General features: G+C 38.0%; 1 protein-coding gene across 1 annotated transcript in view; it reads right to left on the bottom strand.

Moving 5' to 3' along the window:
- The window catches only part of LOC124257997 (brefeldin A-inhibited guanine nucleotide-exchange protein 3-like), a 62,879-nt gene extending 44,218 nt beyond the window's left edge, over positions 1-18,661 (bottom strand). Inside the window, 4 exon segments of the mRNA XM_046692074.1 lie at positions 9,231-9,299; positions 10,802-10,939; positions 11,520-11,653; positions 18,023-18,661. Coding sequence (XP_046548030.1) covers positions 9,231-9,299; positions 10,802-10,939; positions 11,520-11,653; positions 18,023-18,116 — 435 coding nt within the window. The 5' untranslated portion in view covers positions 18,117-18,661.

Genomic DNA, 18,661 nt, shown 5'->3' with positions numbered 1-18,661 from the left:
TTTATTGCCCTGACATGACTTTTAGACTTCATTAGATACAATGACATTATTGCTAGAACCCTTATTTGGTTTGCAACGTTTCATCTCCCTAAAGGCAATCAAAGATAATTATAAACATAGAGATTTCCAGGATTCTCAGCAATTAAATACACCTCAAAGGTATCGATACAAACATAATCATTATGAATGATGACTAAATGGGCAAATTACTGTTGTTTGGATCACTACCAGAAATTATTGAGAATTTTAGGAATATGTTTAATTGGATTTCTAGTATAAACAACCTTGACCAGCTATCAAGTGCTTGGTTTCATTCAAGAGAGACAACTCAGTTAATCCTTTTCCATTAGTTTGTGAAGAGTTATCCCCCTTTGCTTACTTGCTAGCAGACGACATTTTCAGTGATCCTCAGTATGGATGATTTAGAGAAGAGGAAGTTGATTTTAGAGTATTATAACAAGGACATCAGATCAGCTAAAGTGATTTCTAGTAGAACAGGCATCCCTTTGTCCACTGTTTATCCTGTTTTGAAAAATATTGCAAATGGATATGGCACTGAGCACCAGGGAGGCGCAGGTAGGCCCAGAAAATTAACTGTCGGTGACAGGAGGCGGCTTGGTATTCTTGTTTCTAAAAACAAACGAAGGAGTTTAGAAAACTTAAGGCTGGATATGATTGATAGAGGAACTGTGGCTGTCTGTAAGGAGACAATTAGAACTGAGCAGCATGCAATGGGTTGGCAGAAAAGTCGAGGAATTCCATCACCGATCATGAAACCTGAACAAAAGGAGCGAAGGTTGAACTGGTGCTTACAGCATAGAAATTTTAACTGGGACAATGTGATTTCTCAGATGAAAGTTCTGTGTGGCTGGTTCCTAATACACTGAAATTCTGGACCAAACAAACTGAAAAACCTTTGTATCAGCCCCCAAAGTACAGTCCGAAATTTAACGTGTGGGGTGGCATATCTGTGTAAAGGGGAAACGCCCATCTGTGTATTCGAAGGGAATATGAACAGTGAGCGCTACACAGATATTCTCGAAGGACATTTACTTCCATCTGCTCACATGTTCTATGGAAATCTTTTGATTTTCCAGCAGGACAACGACCCAAAACATCGTTCAAAGCATTCACAGGCCTGGTTTCGGACCCAAAATATGACATTATTAGATTGGCCAAGCTATAGCCCTGACCTAACTCCAATAGAAAATGTTTGGGGACTTATGAAGGAAAGTGTCAATAAGAAAAATCTGACAAATATTGCTGAAATGAAAGAAGAGGTGGTCCGATATTGGGACAGCATGAACCACGACTTTCTAACTTCTTTGATCAGTAGTATGCCCCGCCGCATTGAAGCCTGCATTGCTGCCCATGGTGACTTGACAAAATACTAACTGTTCACCTGTCTTTGAATCTGGAGTTATGTTCTGCTAAAATTCACATTTAATACGTGAGTAATGAGTGAAAAAAATATAAAAAATTACAATCTTAAATTCTCAATAATTTCTGGTTGTACTGTATTACCAACAAATGGAATAATAACATCATCAGTACTTGTCATAGACAAGTTTTTAAACTTAACAACTACATGTATAGATTCTTAATCTGTAAAGAAAGAGCACTTAAGCGAAAATGATAAACAAACTTTATGAATCATCATCCCTGCGACCTTGACCCTATACAGAGATCATTCATTTAAGAATTGACTTGCGTGCCTTTATTGGAGTATAAACTTCCTAGAGTGGGGGCCAGTTTGTATGAATGTTTGAGTTTGCAACATGGTGACGTTGTGATGTACCATGATGTACCAAGTTAAATCCTCATTCAAATCACCCTTCCTTCAGGCTCTGACCTTAAGGATGACCTTGACCCTTGATAATGACTACTTATTATGTCTAAAACACTCCCCAGGTCAATAAAGCAGATATAAATGATATTGTGATACAGCAGATACCCATCACAGCACTTAATTGTTTCTTCAACAACCACAAACCCATAGTCACTGATGAAAGTCACGGCTTCTGGAAACTGTCTTTTCAGCGTTCTATTTAAATTTCTTGCTGACTTTCAAGTTGTGCTGTGAAGGAGACAGCCAACATGAACAGATTATTGATTGCTGCATGTATAGCCAGCTGGCACACCTGTCTGATAGGTGTGAAGGTGTATGTGATGTATGTACTAATCATTTCTACTCCATCTGCACAGCTCCCATCTGCTCCCGGCTGCATCCATCTGCATCACAAACAGTTCTGGCCATTGCCTTCCTTGTGTATACTGTATAGTGCCTGCATTTGGCACAGAGCAGATATTTTTTCCAACCATAGTACAATAGTTCAGTTAAACTCCATCTTGATCAGTGAGTGAGTGAGTTTAGTTTTACACCGCACTCAGCAATATTTCAGCTATATGGTGGTGGTCTGTAAATAATTGAGTCTGGACCAGACAATCCAGTGACCAACAGCATGAGCATTGATCTACGCAATTGGGATACGATGACATGTGTCAACCAAGTCAGCGAGCCTGACCACCTGACCCTGTTAGTCGCCTCTTAAGACAAGCATGGGCTACTGAAGATCAATTCTAACCCAGATCTTCACAGGGACACCAGAAATGGGCTCGCCACATTGTACCATGTGGGGAATTGAACCCTGGTTTTCGGCGTGGCAAGTGAACGCTTTAACCACTGGGCTATCCCACTGAGATGAAACAGTAAAAATATTTGAGGACAACCTCCAAAAGCCTGAAATTCTACAAACCCTCAGGATAACTTCAACGTTAGACTAGCAGGCTAGTGTCATTCCTGATTTCTTAAAACAAGACATAAATAACATTTACACAATAACGCATCTTCTCCCGCTGTACTGATCAGAATCAAGGAACTACAGACTCCATGGCTGTATTTGAGTGTTACCTGACATCCCACTGAGTGAGTCAGATTTTATGCCTGTCAGCAATTTTCCAGCAATATCATGACTGTGCACACCAGAAATTGGCTACATTGTGGTGGTGGTGGTGGAATTGGGTTTAACGTCGTGCTGGAGAATATTTCGCTCATATGACGACGTGCATGCGTGTGTATGTGTAAGTGCGGCTGCTTGTACTAGCCCAGACTTAAGCTGGTTTTATAGTGCTAGCCCACTGTGATACCATGCCGCAGTGAAGCATGAATACCCCACTCAGACACATTATACTGACTCCGAGCCGACCAGTCCTTGATGTACCCATTAATGCCGAGCGCCAGGCAGGGACCAACAAGTACCATATTTTAACGTCTTTTGGTATGACGCGGTCGGGGATCGAACCCGCGACCTTCTGCACTCCGGGCGGACGCTCTAACCACTACACCACGGAGGCGGTCGGTTACATTGTACCCTATTGGGAATCGAACCCAGGTCTTCAGAGTGATGAGCTAACGCTTTAACCACTAAGTACCCTACCACTCCACATCCCACTGACAAACATGTCACAATATCATGACACTTTCATGACACCTTGTCAAACATTCCTTCACCAGTCGTTAAGCCTTCTCATCCCTGTAACACATCAGGAAATATTGGCTTGACAATTAACGGTAAGCATAAGCACCATCACCATCCTGCACACCACTGACACCCGCAGTGAAGTCCCACACGTGTATAACATTGTCATGCAACACCAACCGAAGCTAGGTCCCAACACATCAGCTGCCTCATCAGATGCAATTCAGTTTGTTTATGAACAAATTTCCTTTTCAATTACTTGATTTATGCAACTGTTTGACATTTCAAAAACATTGAATAAAATTAAAATTTGTATTAGTCTCATTTTCTGTCTCAAGAGTTTACAAAATTTGGTCATGACAACAAATTTTACTGGGTATAGTATACAGTTAGCTCTTTGACTTACCATTTTGTATTCTACACAATTATTCAAGATGATGTTTCAAAACACAGAAAAACACTATTTATTAAAGATTTCTTTGACCAGCAACCGGTAAGGTTTTGAAAAAAATTCAGTGCCAAGTGAATAAAAAAGGATACATGTTTCATGAATGCTACAGTGACAGTTATTTCTGGGGTTCAATCTGTTATTTAACAACAATAACAGTGATCCAACTATTTACATGTTGAGAACTGTGGAGTGCTTTAGACTGTCTTTGTTACAGTTTTACTCTCCACTATCAACAATCGAATACCAATATTCACTCATTTGATCATGAAAAAAAAATGAATCAATGAAAAAGAAATAAAAAATATTTCTTTTATTAAAAAACTCAAATATATAAAAATTGGGGAAAAAATAAAAAATTGAAAAATATTAAAATGATCAATTCACATAGAACAGCAAAATATTCAAAAAATCATAATACTTTCACCTTGTACAACTGTAGAATTAAACAATTTAAGAATGAGATAAAATTCCCAAATTGACTTGATTAAACAAACATGAATTGCTGTTCCTTATTACGCCCTGCAGCCAACAAAGGGAGGGAAGGGGTACCAGGAATTACCCACGTAACCAAGGTTACCTCCTGTGCGTGGGTGGTCATGCTGGATTTGTTTTGAAGTAGGGCAAGTTGTCGGCCATAATAGCCTCCCAGAATGTGTACAAAGTTGGAGGCTGCTTCTTGCCCTGCTTCACTTCTAGGAGAATCTTTATAGCAGTCTATATACAGCTGTCAATGTAAAACAACAACTGGTAGCACACAACCTTGGCACAGGACGAGAAACAGAGCAGAGAGATTGGGATAATATCTACAGTCAAACCCTTCATCCAAAGGGGAACATTCTGGCTAAAATTGTCTGGGTGAGGCATTTCCAGTTGAACACATCTTCAAATACATGTATTTCAATATTAATGAATCAAAGTTTCCAAATGGTCACATGAAACACGTCATGTCATGACAGGTTTACAATGGTCACATGAAACACATGTCATCTCATGACAGGTTTGCAATGGTCACATGAAACACGTCATGTCATGACAGGTTTACAATGGTCATATGAAACACATGTCATGTCATGACAGGTTTACACACATGAAACACGTCATGTCATGACAGGTTTACAATGGTCACATGAAACACATGTCATGTCATGACAGGTTTACAATGGTCACATGAAACACGTCATGTCATGACAGGTTTACAATGGTCACATGAAACACGTCATGTCATGACAGGTTTACAATGGTCATATGAAACACATGTCATGTCATGACAGGTTTACAATGGTCACATGAAACACGTCATGTCATGACAGGTTTACAATGGTCATATGAAACACATGTCATGTCATGACAGGTTTACACACATGAAACACGTCATGTCATGACAGGTTTATAATGGTCATATGAAACACATGTCATGTCATGACAGGTTTACAATGGTCATATGAAAGACGTATCATGTCATGACAGGTTTACAATGGTCATATGAAACACATGTCATGTCATGACAGGTTTACAATGGTCACATAAAACACATGTCATGTCATGACAGGTTTACAATGGTCACATGAAACATGTCATCTCATGACAGGTTTACAATGGTCATATGAAACACATGTCATGTCATGACAGGTTTACAATGGTCACATGAAACACGTCATGTCATGACAGGTTTACAATGGTCACATGAAACACGTCATGTCATGACAGGTTTACAATGGTCACATGAAACACGTCATGTCATGACAGGTTTACAATGGTCATATGAAACACGTCATGTCATGACAGGTTTACAATGGTCACATGAAACACGTCATGTCATGACAGGTTTACAATGGTCACATGAAACACATGTCATGTCATGACAGGTTTACACACATGAAACACGTCATGTCATGACAGGTTTACAATGGGCATATGAAACACATGTCATGTCATGACAGGTTGACAATGGTCATATGAAACACATGTCATGTCATGACAGGTTTACAATGGTCATATGAAAGACGTATCATGTCATGACAGGTTTACAATGGTCATATGAAACACATGTCATGTCATGACAGGTTTACAATGGTCACATAAAACACATGTCATGTCATGACAGGTTTACAATGGTCATATGAAACATGTCATGACAGGTTTACAATGGTCATATGAAACACATGTCATGTCATGACAGGTTTACAATGGTCACATGAAACATGTCATGTCATGACAGGTTTACAATGGTCACATGAAACACATGTCATGTCATGACAGGTTTACAAGGGTCATATGAAACACATGTCATGACAGGTTTACAAGGGTCATATGAAACACATGTCATGTCATGACAGGTTTACAATGGTCATATGAAACACATGTCATGACAGGTTAACAATGGTCATTTGAAAAGCATGTCGTGTCATAACAGGTTAACAATGGCCATGTGAAACACATGTCATGTCATGACAGGTTAACAATGGCCATGTGAAAATATCAGGGGTTCTTTAACATCTTTTGAGTGGTATGCATGTAAACCTTCTTAGCAGTAACCATCAGCTGGGTATCCAGATTAAGAGGTCCAGAATAAGGAGGTATTACAATATAGTGAGTGAGTGAGTTTAGATTTACTCCGCACTCAGCAATATTCCAGCTAAATGGCGTCGGTCTGTAAATAATCGGATCTGGACGACACAATCCAGTGATCAACAGCATGAGCATCAATGAGCGCAATTGGGAACCAAGTCAGCGAGCCTGACCACCCAATCCCGTTAGTCACCTCTTACAACAAGCAATATCAATATTCTAACCCGGACCTTCACAGGTGTTTTACAATATATGAAATACAGCGAGGAGCAATTGTTACTTGATACCAGTATTCAATATTTTACCAACATAGATAATTTAATCAGCCTGTAAAGACTGAAACAGCAGATGACTGAATGTGGCTCTAATGTGGAATGATAAACTCTAAAACTGATTTTTCTAAATTCTAGGTCAAATGATACAAAGAACATATGTACATGTATATTTTGACCAAAATCTGATATCATTGAAGAATACTTGAATCATCACCTTGTGAGATCTCAATACACTATAAATAGAATACGAACTGTTAAAATTAACTTCTTTAAGAGAAGAGGTCTTTAGCACCAATCAGTAAGCATGTCAGAACAGAAGGATGTGGTGGAAGAGGGCAACTAGTTTTAACAAAAGTCAAAAACAAAATTCCATTTCATTGTCCACAAAAAAACTTTGAAATGTATTTGTAGACATTGACGCTGTCCCAACGTAGTGTTTTCCAGAAGACCTAAAAAACCATTACATGTTATTACCTCTAAAGTACTGTTGGAAAAAGAACAAAACTGTTCTTAGGCTGTTACTCTGTATCCCTAAAATTTACACAATTGCAAATAGCATATGTCGAAATAACCCATATCCTTAGCTACATCCTTAATAGTTTCAGTATTATTTTGTACGTCAGCTATCATTTATAATGAAGCTAAGTTTAATTTCAAAATGGAAATTTAAAAAGTGTCCTTTGTAATACAATATCATTACTATCACACTAATTTGCATAAAGCCATGGTCTGTTCCAAATAAGTCGCTTTGGACTTAGAAAAACCTCGCATTGCTCATTTTGCACTAATCTCTCCTCAGTAAAGTCCTTTTTCTACATTTCCTATCTCCCTACCATTGTGACTGTAGTTAGGCCGAACTTAGTTTAACAGATATTTCATACTTTCACATGTTAACGACTCAAACTGTAGATATAAATGCGAAAAAAGTTTTTTCTATTTCCGACAGTACTCTAGTTATGAGCATGCGTACTACAACCTGATGTCCGGTTAAATGACCTTGATGACAAATTTCTGGTTTGGGAAATATATACTTATGATATCCCCTCCAGTTCAACACATGTCTCGTATAGATTGACCCTACAGCAATCCAAATGCGTACAATGACCTTAGTAACTAGTTGTGAGTACTTCCAGTTGTATTTGGCCTTCTTGTATAAAAACATTTATCTCATATCAGACTACTTCCAAACAGATAAAGTCTATGTTTCCAAATACTTTTATACGAAAACTATCTGAACCCTAACCTAACCTGACCAAAAATACTTAGAAGAAATCGCTTTTTAAGAATTTTGTAACATTTTATTGATGTTCATGAAACTGACCCTCAATTACGGCCAATCAAACGCTTTCTTTTTGGAAGAAAATAAACATGCATGCTAGGTCTCACAAACACAAACGCAGGGTTCAGTTTAGGCCACAAACATACAGAGCCTTGACCATTCTAGTGACCTTGACCTTCATTAAAGGTCATTCTGTTTAATATGGGAGCAGTGACTCATAATCGGTTTTGTACGACACTTACAAGTAGCACCAAGCACATGAGCTCCAGAACAAAATCAGGTATAAGCTTTCAAAGAAACAAGCATACAAGTTTCACCTTCCTCTATCCTCTGGCTACTAAGGAAATAATGGCAACAGCAGATCCTGGACAAGCAGCCATTGATTGAACTTACCTGACATTCAGTACAGGTGAGATTAGAAAATTCCTGCTTCGCAGATTCATTCATATTACTGCAGTGAATTTGTCTTCCTTAACTTATTTTGAGTAAAATATAATTCGAAAAATATACCAAAATTCTAATCCCATTTCTCACAGAATATTTTTCTCATCTTTCTTGATACATGAAGCTAATTACATTGTCAAAATTATCTCCATTTGATTAACACAATTATACCTTCTGAAGAAGAAAAATTGCAATGTGCCAACTGAAAAAATGACATGCAAATAAACAATAAAAATTCTGAACCCATGCAACTGGCATAACAAAAAAGGGAAATTGAATTTAGAAGCATTTAAGAAAATCTATTTCTTTCAGATACAACATACATACACTTATGCTTGTGTCATTCTTCAAATATTGTTAATATTATCTATTGAAGGCCCAGTTTTCAGTTGTATTATTTGCTATAAGTCTTAACATAACTTATTCATAACAAATGAGATCAAAAGATTGTTCTGTGTATATAACCCTGCCTGGCATTTTGGGGATAAAACGAGGAAAGTCTTACAATTTGGCGAAATCTTGGGTATGGTGCTCAAAAAACAAGGATCACAAATCATGCAAATAGATTGATTCAAACCACTGTCATTGGATCCTTGAATCCCTAAGGGAGGCAACTCTGTAAGTAAACTGCTAGGTGTGAATACTGGAGACTGTGAATTCAGAAAAGGTTTCTCACAATCTTCTGCAGTAGTTCTGCAGGGGGACGTATTACAAGGGATGAAATGATAGCTCACCTGGCAAACTTTGGTGATTATTTTGGCATTCATACACCAGGTGGTAGAGAAAGTCATATTCAGCAGCAACTGAAATACAAACAACACAGGGTAATAACAACAGACTCTCTGTCTCATGGTGTATGCGTTTAGATGCATGTCACTCTTGTGATTAATTATACACTAATTCACCCATGAAGATCTGGGTTAGAATTGGTCTTCAGCAACCCGTGCTTGTCGTAAGAGGCAACTAACGGGATTGGGTGGTCAGGCTTGCTGACTTGACTGACACATGTCATTGTATCCCAATTATGTAGATCGATGTTGATCGCTGGAGTGTCTGGTCCAGACTCAATTATTTACAGACCACTGCCATATATATGTGGCAGCATGTGGTCCTGTGCACACAGCTCAGTTGAATCACTTGAAGTTAAGCAACGTCGAGCTCGGACAGTCCTTGGATGGGTGACCGTGTTGTGCAGCTTGAGTCCTGAGAGTTTCTAGGACTTCAGTCCTGCCCCACAACAAGCACATGTGATACATGTGGTCTCACCTTAGGCAAGTGAGTTTGTTCAAAATTGCCTCTGTTCACCCAGCAGAAAATGGGTACCCGGTTGGATAAAGTTATGTGACTATAACCTTCTAGCGCCTAACAGGCAGATGGGTTATCCGGGGTAATAATCATCAGATTCTGATTAAGCGCCGCGAGCAGGTGTTTGGAGACTGTGTGCTATAGAAGATGACGTATTATTATATAGCTGGAATATTGCTGAGTGCGGCATAAAACTAACCTCACTCACTATACCCTACTTCAGTGACACACCAGGATCAAGGTCACACCAGGTCTTCATCAACCCATGCATGTCTCAGTGGTAAAAAGCTATTAACAGGATCACATGGTCAGTATCATAATATGCATAGATAGATGCTCATCCAGGATGAACTAGAGGGTCCAGTGATCGATATTGCGAACAATGACCCTTGCCCCTAGCTGATAACACACAATCAGACTAGTTACCTGACCACCCAATCCAATATAATCGGCCCTTATTAGCAGCGCAGGTTGCTGAACACCGATTCAAACCAGAAATCCCTACATGAGAAATCTGTGAGGATTTCTCATTGGCCATTTAATGCAGAAAACCACCAATAAAAACACATTCTTGGGTCTGTAGGTTATAACCTGAGCCTACATTGCCTTGAACATTCTAGTGACCTTGACCTTTAGTGAAGGCCACAGTGTCTAATATGCAGGGATGAGAATGAAGTCTTGAGAAAAACTCTGAAAACTAGCCGGGGTCTGAAAACTAGCCGGGTCCAGGGCAGCGCCTGGTGAGGGGACAAGGGGGGCGAAGCCCCCAGAAGCTCCTGATATTTAGGCATTTTAGACCTTTACATGTACATGTGGTTGGATATTCTGGAATCTGGAATCTGAATGTAATAATCTGAAGACAAACCAAACATACAAGGCCTCTTCCAAGGAATATTACAGAAACATGCCATTAAAATTCTATAACAATATTTACAATATTACAATGGCAAATACTTCCCTTGTCATACCTCTTTGCTATGTTTTAAAAATGAGATCGTACCTTGATGATCTCAACCTGTATGTCTTCGGGGAGGTTTGGTGTGCTGTACACTGCATTGAGGATTTGAACTGGCAGCAGCTTCTCCTCATTGTTGTCAGACTCCAAGTTTGATTGGAAGCGCTCATCTACTAAAATTTGCTGAGGAAAAAAGGTAAAAGTTCCCAAATGCAGTGTCTTTGTTCAGAAATCCAGCAATCTCTTTCCTCTTATCGAAATACATACTGCGAGGGTCATCCATGGACCACAAGATCAACATTATGGCAAGGGATGACTGTATACAACTAAAATTTTTCTGCACATATGGTTCCACATATTTATACAGATTTCAAGACTTCCACACAAATCACTGACAGCTAATTATCAGATGCATTTTATTTTTGTGATTTTTTCACTCAGTTTTACAGGTTAAGTAAATTACCAAATGAAAAAAGGCTCAATTTTGAGAGCAGCCTTTCCTTATTCACCTCAGCTCTGTTAACTAATCTCACTACTTAAAAACATCATTGTATTTGTTCTTTACCTAACCTGACCGATTGTAACAATTTATTGATGCTCATGATCACTGGATTGTCTGGTCCAAACTTGATTATATACAGACCGACGCCATATAGCTGGAATATTGCTGAGTGTGGCATTAAGCAACAAAAACAAACAAATATTTCATATTTCTGTTTATTAACCATGGGAAATGGGTTCATAAGCAGGTTATATGTCCCACCTGTAGCCCTGCCACCGCATGTCCAGCCAGCCTCTTGGCCCGTGATTCCAGCGCCGTCTGCAGTGGCTCGAGACATTTCTCCCGCAGATCTGAGGCAGGGGTACACGCTGTGATCCCCCCATCTTCCAGCAGGGCTGAAACATACAACAGGTCAACTGTAAGGCTTCACTTGCAACATTTCCAGATCCCCATCTCTGATCTATTCATCTGTTGTTTTACGCACACCGTATCTAAGGGTTCTTTTTCACCCACAACCCAGAATAATGCCACATCCTAGAAGATGTTGATATGCTACATTTGAATTACATTTTAAGGTACAGTTATAGCACATTTTGGTGAGTATGGGAAAGCACTAAATCGAGCCCTGTAAAGTCAGCGATCTAACCCACTCAGCCACCACAGCGTCCACCAAAATGGAGGTCTGACAACTTGTAGTCTAGATCATGTACTTTTGCATACCCCTCTGCCATGTTGCATTGTGTGTTAACAGGAGATGTTTTACTTGTCATATAAACAGCCACTGGAAAAACACACACATGGTGTCCAGCCTTAGAAATAGTCTGTGAGCTGTGACACAACTTTGCGCTGATCACAAGTAAAAACCTATAATGGTAGTTCCCCAAAACAAGTAGCACATCGTATAATAACAGTATTTGGATTCTGAACCAGTTCACAGAGTTTCAATCTCGTAACAACAAAACTTACAGAAAATGTAAACAGTAAACATTTTTGTATATTATTCAGGCAGGACCAGCTTTAGTTTCCATTAATCCTCTGTATTAGTTTAAAAAAAGGATTAATTTCTACAGCTGGATGTTGTATAGTCTATGTGCTAACATCATGCACATATTTATAAGTTGGTACATTTATCCATCGACTTTAAATCTTTCAAATGTAGAATATAAATACAGTTTTGAGAACAGTCTCTTCTTCCTCCAGTCCAGTGTGTTCACTTGGATCAGTAACAAAAATACTTCACAAACATTTTGGAATCAAACGCACTCTTTGACTCCTAGTTGTACATATTATACATCACCTGACCGGCAAGTATATAAAAAAAATATGTTTCAAATTATATTTTCATTTCCACTACCAACCATACACTATCGGCAGAAAGGTATGTCAATGATTGTCATCAAGTATTTAAAAACAGAGGCTAACTGAGATAACAGTATCCATAATGATGATAATAATTTTGTATTCTAACACGACCATCATCATCAAAGTCATCATCACCATCCTCGAACAGTGATGCTACAGTGAGCCTTCATGCACTAATTATTAAGCATTGTCTTGGATAGAATATATTAATACAATCATAAATAACTATTATTCAGATGTTATTGTAGCACTGGCACCAAGAATATCAGTTTCATGTATTTCACTTATCAGTTATAAATCCTCTCATTAATAGATCAGGGTTTTGTGGGAAGTCTGAAAATGTCGTCAGTAACCATTTATTTCTTGGTTTTGATGAGAAAAGTAATAGCTTGATAGGCAATTTCAGTTGCTACAATACCTGGAATACAAATAATCCCCGAATCCACAAATTAATCAGGTCCATGGTTATTATGTACTAATTGGATTGAATAGAATTAGGGTCATTATTTTCATAAAATTTTCATAGTTATTAAAATTTCTGATATTTGAAAAAGCCGATAAGATATCACATATTCATGTTCATTACCAAGCTGTCTGTATTGTATTTTTGAATTATTATTTAGAGTATATCAGTGTGTATATACCTGTGGATAAAAAGTAACTGTGCTTCATATAAAGTGGTATTAAAGAAAAGGACAACATAATTGTTTGTAGTTTGTCACAACTGGTGTTGGGAACTGGTTGAACTCTCATAATTGATGATTGGTTCATTACCAGCGAGCAATCATCGAAACAAATTGGTTAGCGTCATTTTGCAGATTTTCCTGTTCAGGTTGTTAATGCACATAAGTATACAGAAAAAAAACATAGGTTTTCTGTTGTTTTTGTTTTATTTAAAAACTGCATAAATTCCACATCCAATGTAAAAAGTTTTCTAAGAATTAAACACGTTTTCATGCCCTGACAACTTCTAAGATATGTTCCATCATCAAGTGTTTCAAACACTAAAACAGTAGTTCCAAAGTCGTTTGTGATCGATTATGAGAAAATGTGATCGATTGCTTCGTCGTTTGGTCACTGCGACCAATCTTCGATTATTTCAATTAGTCGGACACACTTGTCACAACAATGTTTTGTTACAACAAATACACTGACAGAACCCATATCTGGTTACAGGAGATGGGGTGACACGCCCTAAAAGGGTGGTGCAACAACTCCGTCCACAATGTCAATGCAGGGTGTGACCATCATTTGCATTGACACTGTCCAGGCATTAATGGCGCATCAGATGATTGGAAACAGAACAATGTTGTGCCAAATATCACCCAAAGCTTTGCCCAACTCAGCTAGCATAACAGGCTGGCTCTGGTTCTGTTGCAGATGTCATTCCATCTCAGTGTGCGAAATTTACGCTGGTCCTGTGGTCCCTGGCTAGTAAAAACTCAACAGGAACACTAAATGATAAGTTTGTAGTTGTCCTGGCAGCCAGTGAATTTGTAATGGGCTGCACAATATAACCGGTTTACCGGTATTTACCAGTTCAGATATGAAATCGATACGTATTGCAATACGCTGATCGAAAACCGGTATTTCAACATGCATTTGGAAAACTTTGTAACACTCGGAAATTTTCGAATATTTCCGTTTGTCACACCAGAAGTCAAGTTAAGTTTGGTTTGAAGTTGTGTTCTTAATTTTTGTTCAAGTGTTTCGCAATGTTTTGGATCTGAATGTTTTAAATATTTACTCATTAATGACCACTGATCTCTGACTAGGTCTAAACTCTCAGGGCTTTTTTTTAGAGTGGAGAAACTAGTTCAAACTAGTAACCACTGTGTTGATGGTAAATTGTTCTTTTCCTTGTTTCATTTGTGCCAAATATTATTTATTTTGTTATGATTAAAAGTTTTCAATAAAGCATAATCAAGAATAGTGGTTTTGTTGTGTTTTTACTTTATAAATCAAGCATTAACTCGATTATAAATAGATTTTGTTACACAAAAACATTCTTGCAATATATTGCAATACATATCGCAATATGTGCTTTCGTATCGCAATATATCGCAATATGAAAATTCTCTGCAATACCCACCCCTATTTTGTATTGATAGTTAAGTAAATCTACGAATGTTATTTTTGGGCAGTGAAGTACAGAAAGGGCCACTAATTATTGTCCTGCTATAGTGACTAATTCAGGGCAGGCATCGTCCAAATATTTCTGAAGACCAAAAACTATGTAGCCAAGCCATGTGAGACTTAAAAGTCTCTACCAGTAACAAACCAGTAGAGACTCCGATTGCAATCTCTACTGGTAGAGACTCCGATCGCAATCTCTACCAGTAGAGATTGCGTTCCGAGTCTCTACCAGTAGAGATTGCGATCGGAGTCTCTACTGGTAGAATCTCTGATCCTACTAGAAGAGATTGCAATCGTAGTCTCTACCAGTAGAGACTCTGATTATATAGAATAACCTATACAATCGCAATCTCTACCAGCAGAAGCTCAAACCTGATCCTACTAGTAGAGATTGCAATCTAAGTGAATATTTAGAAAATCAAAATTTATTTTCATATATTGTAGAATGACATCTTCCATTCAAATGTGCACACTGTTTGTCCAACATGATGTTTGTTACAAACATGACAAAATGACAATAGCAACATTTAGGTCCGTCATAAATGTGACATTATTTGTTATCAATAATCACTGATGTGTGCACTTTTTTCGAAGATATCGAATACAAACATAAAACAATATGTCACAATAGTGAGTTTTGTCAGATCCATGTCACCTTCTTAACATGTCTCTGATTTCACCTCTCTGACCAGTAACTAGCTGGTGTAATTGTAATTGTTCAATCAAACTACTGACAATATTTTTGTGTTGGACACTATTATCTCTAAATATTTAGTGCTTCATTATTAAGGGTAGAGTTTTTCAATCGATAAAAAACATATATTTTTATATAAAGTATGTGTCTCACTAAATGAAGGCTTTATTGATTTCTTTGAGTGTATGTATGGCGATCGTCAGGGCTATCAGTTGTCACCCTAATCGAGGAAGGACAAAAGATCGGCCTGCAATGGAGCAAAAGATTATGCCCTTTTTGTATTGTACCCAATATCACTTCTGCTTAGAATGTAAGTTTAATCTTCGTATGGCCCTGCTCCCTAAGTATTATTACTCTTCTCCATCTCTCCATAAATTTGTACAATTGTTGTCATCTTATAATGCTTCTCTTCTTAATAATCTAGCTAAATATGTATTTCTAGCTTTTAAGAAACGTTCACCAACTAAATTGATGCAATGTGGTATTTTATCTTATTTTATTTCATCTCTTATACATCATATTCTATGTACCTGTATAACGGGCCGGTGAAATAAACACAGTTTCACTGGAAACAGTCTAGTACTATATCTGAATAAAATGCATATTATTGTTCAGCAAGGAAAGTGTCATTGTTGTTTGCCCAAAGATCAATCAGAGTTTCTACCATTTGAATTGGAAATTGTACTGGTGGAATCTCCGATAATAATTAATATCCTCTATATAAAAGGAATATATCCTTTTATATAGTACTAAGACCCTGTCAGTGACAGTATATACCTAGATGTCAGTTTTTAGCGCTACATATAACTTACAAGCCCCTGTGTAATGAACAATACATCAGCTGCTGACAATAGTTGTCAGTTGTTGACAGGGTAACATCAACAAGTTGTCTCATTTCAGCAATAGTATATTGTTTTCAAAAACAGCAGTAAATAGCCAGGCATGACTTATTTGATTCTTCAGGTTTTTATCTCTAAACAAAATACCTAACATCAACACCAGACTTCATAAGCCAGCTGGCGTTAGCTCGATTCCATGTGTTTAATGAGCCCGAATCCGTCCATCTAATCATAAAGTTATCCTGAAGGCTAGCAGGATTTAAAGTTTTTTAACATGTGTCAGGAGTGTTCTTAAACAATGTGAGGGGGTGGTGGGGTTCGCCTGTCACAGTGAAGACCCGAGTTCGATTCCCCAAATATGTACAATGTGTGGAGCCTATTTCTGATGTCCCTCGCCATGATATTGGTGGAATATTGCTAAAACTTAAGTGGTGTAAAAATAAAACTCACTCACTCATAAATGTGAGTGAGTTCAACGTCACTTTGAATAGTGTTCCAGTTATAGACTGTGAATAAAAAGTCGCCCAGTATATTTTGCCAATATAAGTTGTCTCATAGGAAATCTTTCAGAAAAAAAACAACTATTATGATTTGGTTTAGTACTTTTAGTTTAAAACAAAACCATTATGGAAATTATCTTTTACTTTAAACAGGATGTATGCGCTTTTGGAAAACATGCAGTTTACCTTCTTTTGAAAAGTGAAAATCAGAAAATGAATGTTATATGGTCAATTGATTGTCATTTTTGACAAGTGAAACCTCAGTTCAATAGTGTTGTACAAGCAGAATAGGAATAGTTATTTTGCTTTAAAAAACAGTGCAATCATATCTTTAACAATATTTCCTTTAATTGTAAATACAAATGATTATGATATCCCAAAATCAGTTACCAGATGAACCTTCTCTAAATATGGATTGATCTTCCCAATTATTTTAGCTTAACATTTCCACAGCTTCACATCTTAGTTTTGAAATAGGCTGGCGCTTAACTTTTTATTCTCGGTATATAACAGCAAGTCAGCTTGACGAGGGAGGAAAGCAACAGATGTTGCAAGCCTTATGTACAATGACCACTTTGCTGAAATCCGTGAGTTATGATTGCTGACAACCCTCAAAACATAATTAAGGCAAATCAGAATCCAAACCCATGACCAAAGGTCTCCCAAGGGACACAACTCTGAACAGCAAATAGAACACGTTAGACGATTCGGCCAATGTTGTTGTACTGTTAATAGATCACAAGGCATGCATTTTGCATAAGCATACAAACTGTGATGCAGATTTGGATTGGGGATCTATTAAGAAAACAATGTTGAACAGCCTGTAGCTCTGTGTAGTGACATGTCAATATTAAAATCATTCATAGGAAGCAGCTAAGTGAGTGAGATTAGTTTTACCATGTTAACGCAGCTGTTAGCAATATTCTAGCAATATCGTCAAAGGGGAAACCAGAATTGGGCTTCACACATTGTACATATGCGGGGAATCAAACCTGGGTCTTCCGCATGTTGAACGAACTCTTTAACCACTATGCTACCCCACCGTCCCAACAGCAAAGAGTAATGGTTACAAATGCTTCATTTGGATTATGACAAGGATCCCATATATCTTCAGTTTAATTTCTAAACATGTTTGATACGACAGATTCATAGTTGTGGATGTGTCATTAGATATCATATAGACAGACAGAGCACTAACAGCTACTACAGGACATACAGCTACATGCAACCTACCTAAAGCGGCTTCACAGGACTGTCTTAGTGCGCCCATCTTCGGGGCTGATGCATCCCTGGCCAGATGGTTCAGCACTTCCTCCATTGTCCTCATCTTGTGATGTAGTTGTATCCACTTGAGTTACAAGCAAAGACTATGCAAACTCGATGTCTGCATTCTACAGCTTTGTGTGAACAGCTGTCTCCATATCGTTTGTTTCAAAACGACCGGCAAACTAGTATTAGGCTCATATTGTTATCGATGGTGGGATGTTGTTTATCACAGTGCTGCTGACTTCATACAAGTTAAACGTATGTCCTGTGTTTAACAGTAGCAAAGGGCCAATACATCCACGGGAATGATCCAAATGAGAAGTTATTAGTAAACTCGGTTCTATCTACTCCGCTGGGAATTTGTCCGTGGTCACTCAGTCACTGACCAGTCGTTTTGACAGAGTCACAGAAAATCAATGTAAAATCGATTGATTAATATCAAAAACGAATAAATGCCACCACTTCTTGCACTAACACAGAACCATTCCAATTGTTCTGCCGAAATACCTGAGTAGATGGTGTCACAAGAAATGGAAGAAATATGGTGACAATTACAGCGAAAACATATTTCTTCTGCTAGAAATTTGCCAAATCGCACCGGGTCGC

The sequence above is a fragment of the Haliotis rubra genome, unplaced genomic scaffold, assembly GCF_003918875.1.
Source record: "Haliotis rubra isolate DU_JTF1 unplaced genomic scaffold, ASM391887v1 Scf68, whole genome shotgun sequence".
Classification (NCBI taxonomy): Eukaryota; Metazoa; Mollusca; class Gastropoda; order Lepetellida; family Haliotidae; genus Haliotis; species Haliotis rubra.
The sequence above is the reverse complement of the archived record's forward strand: the minus strand, read 5'-3'. Positions and strand labels throughout refer to the sequence as shown.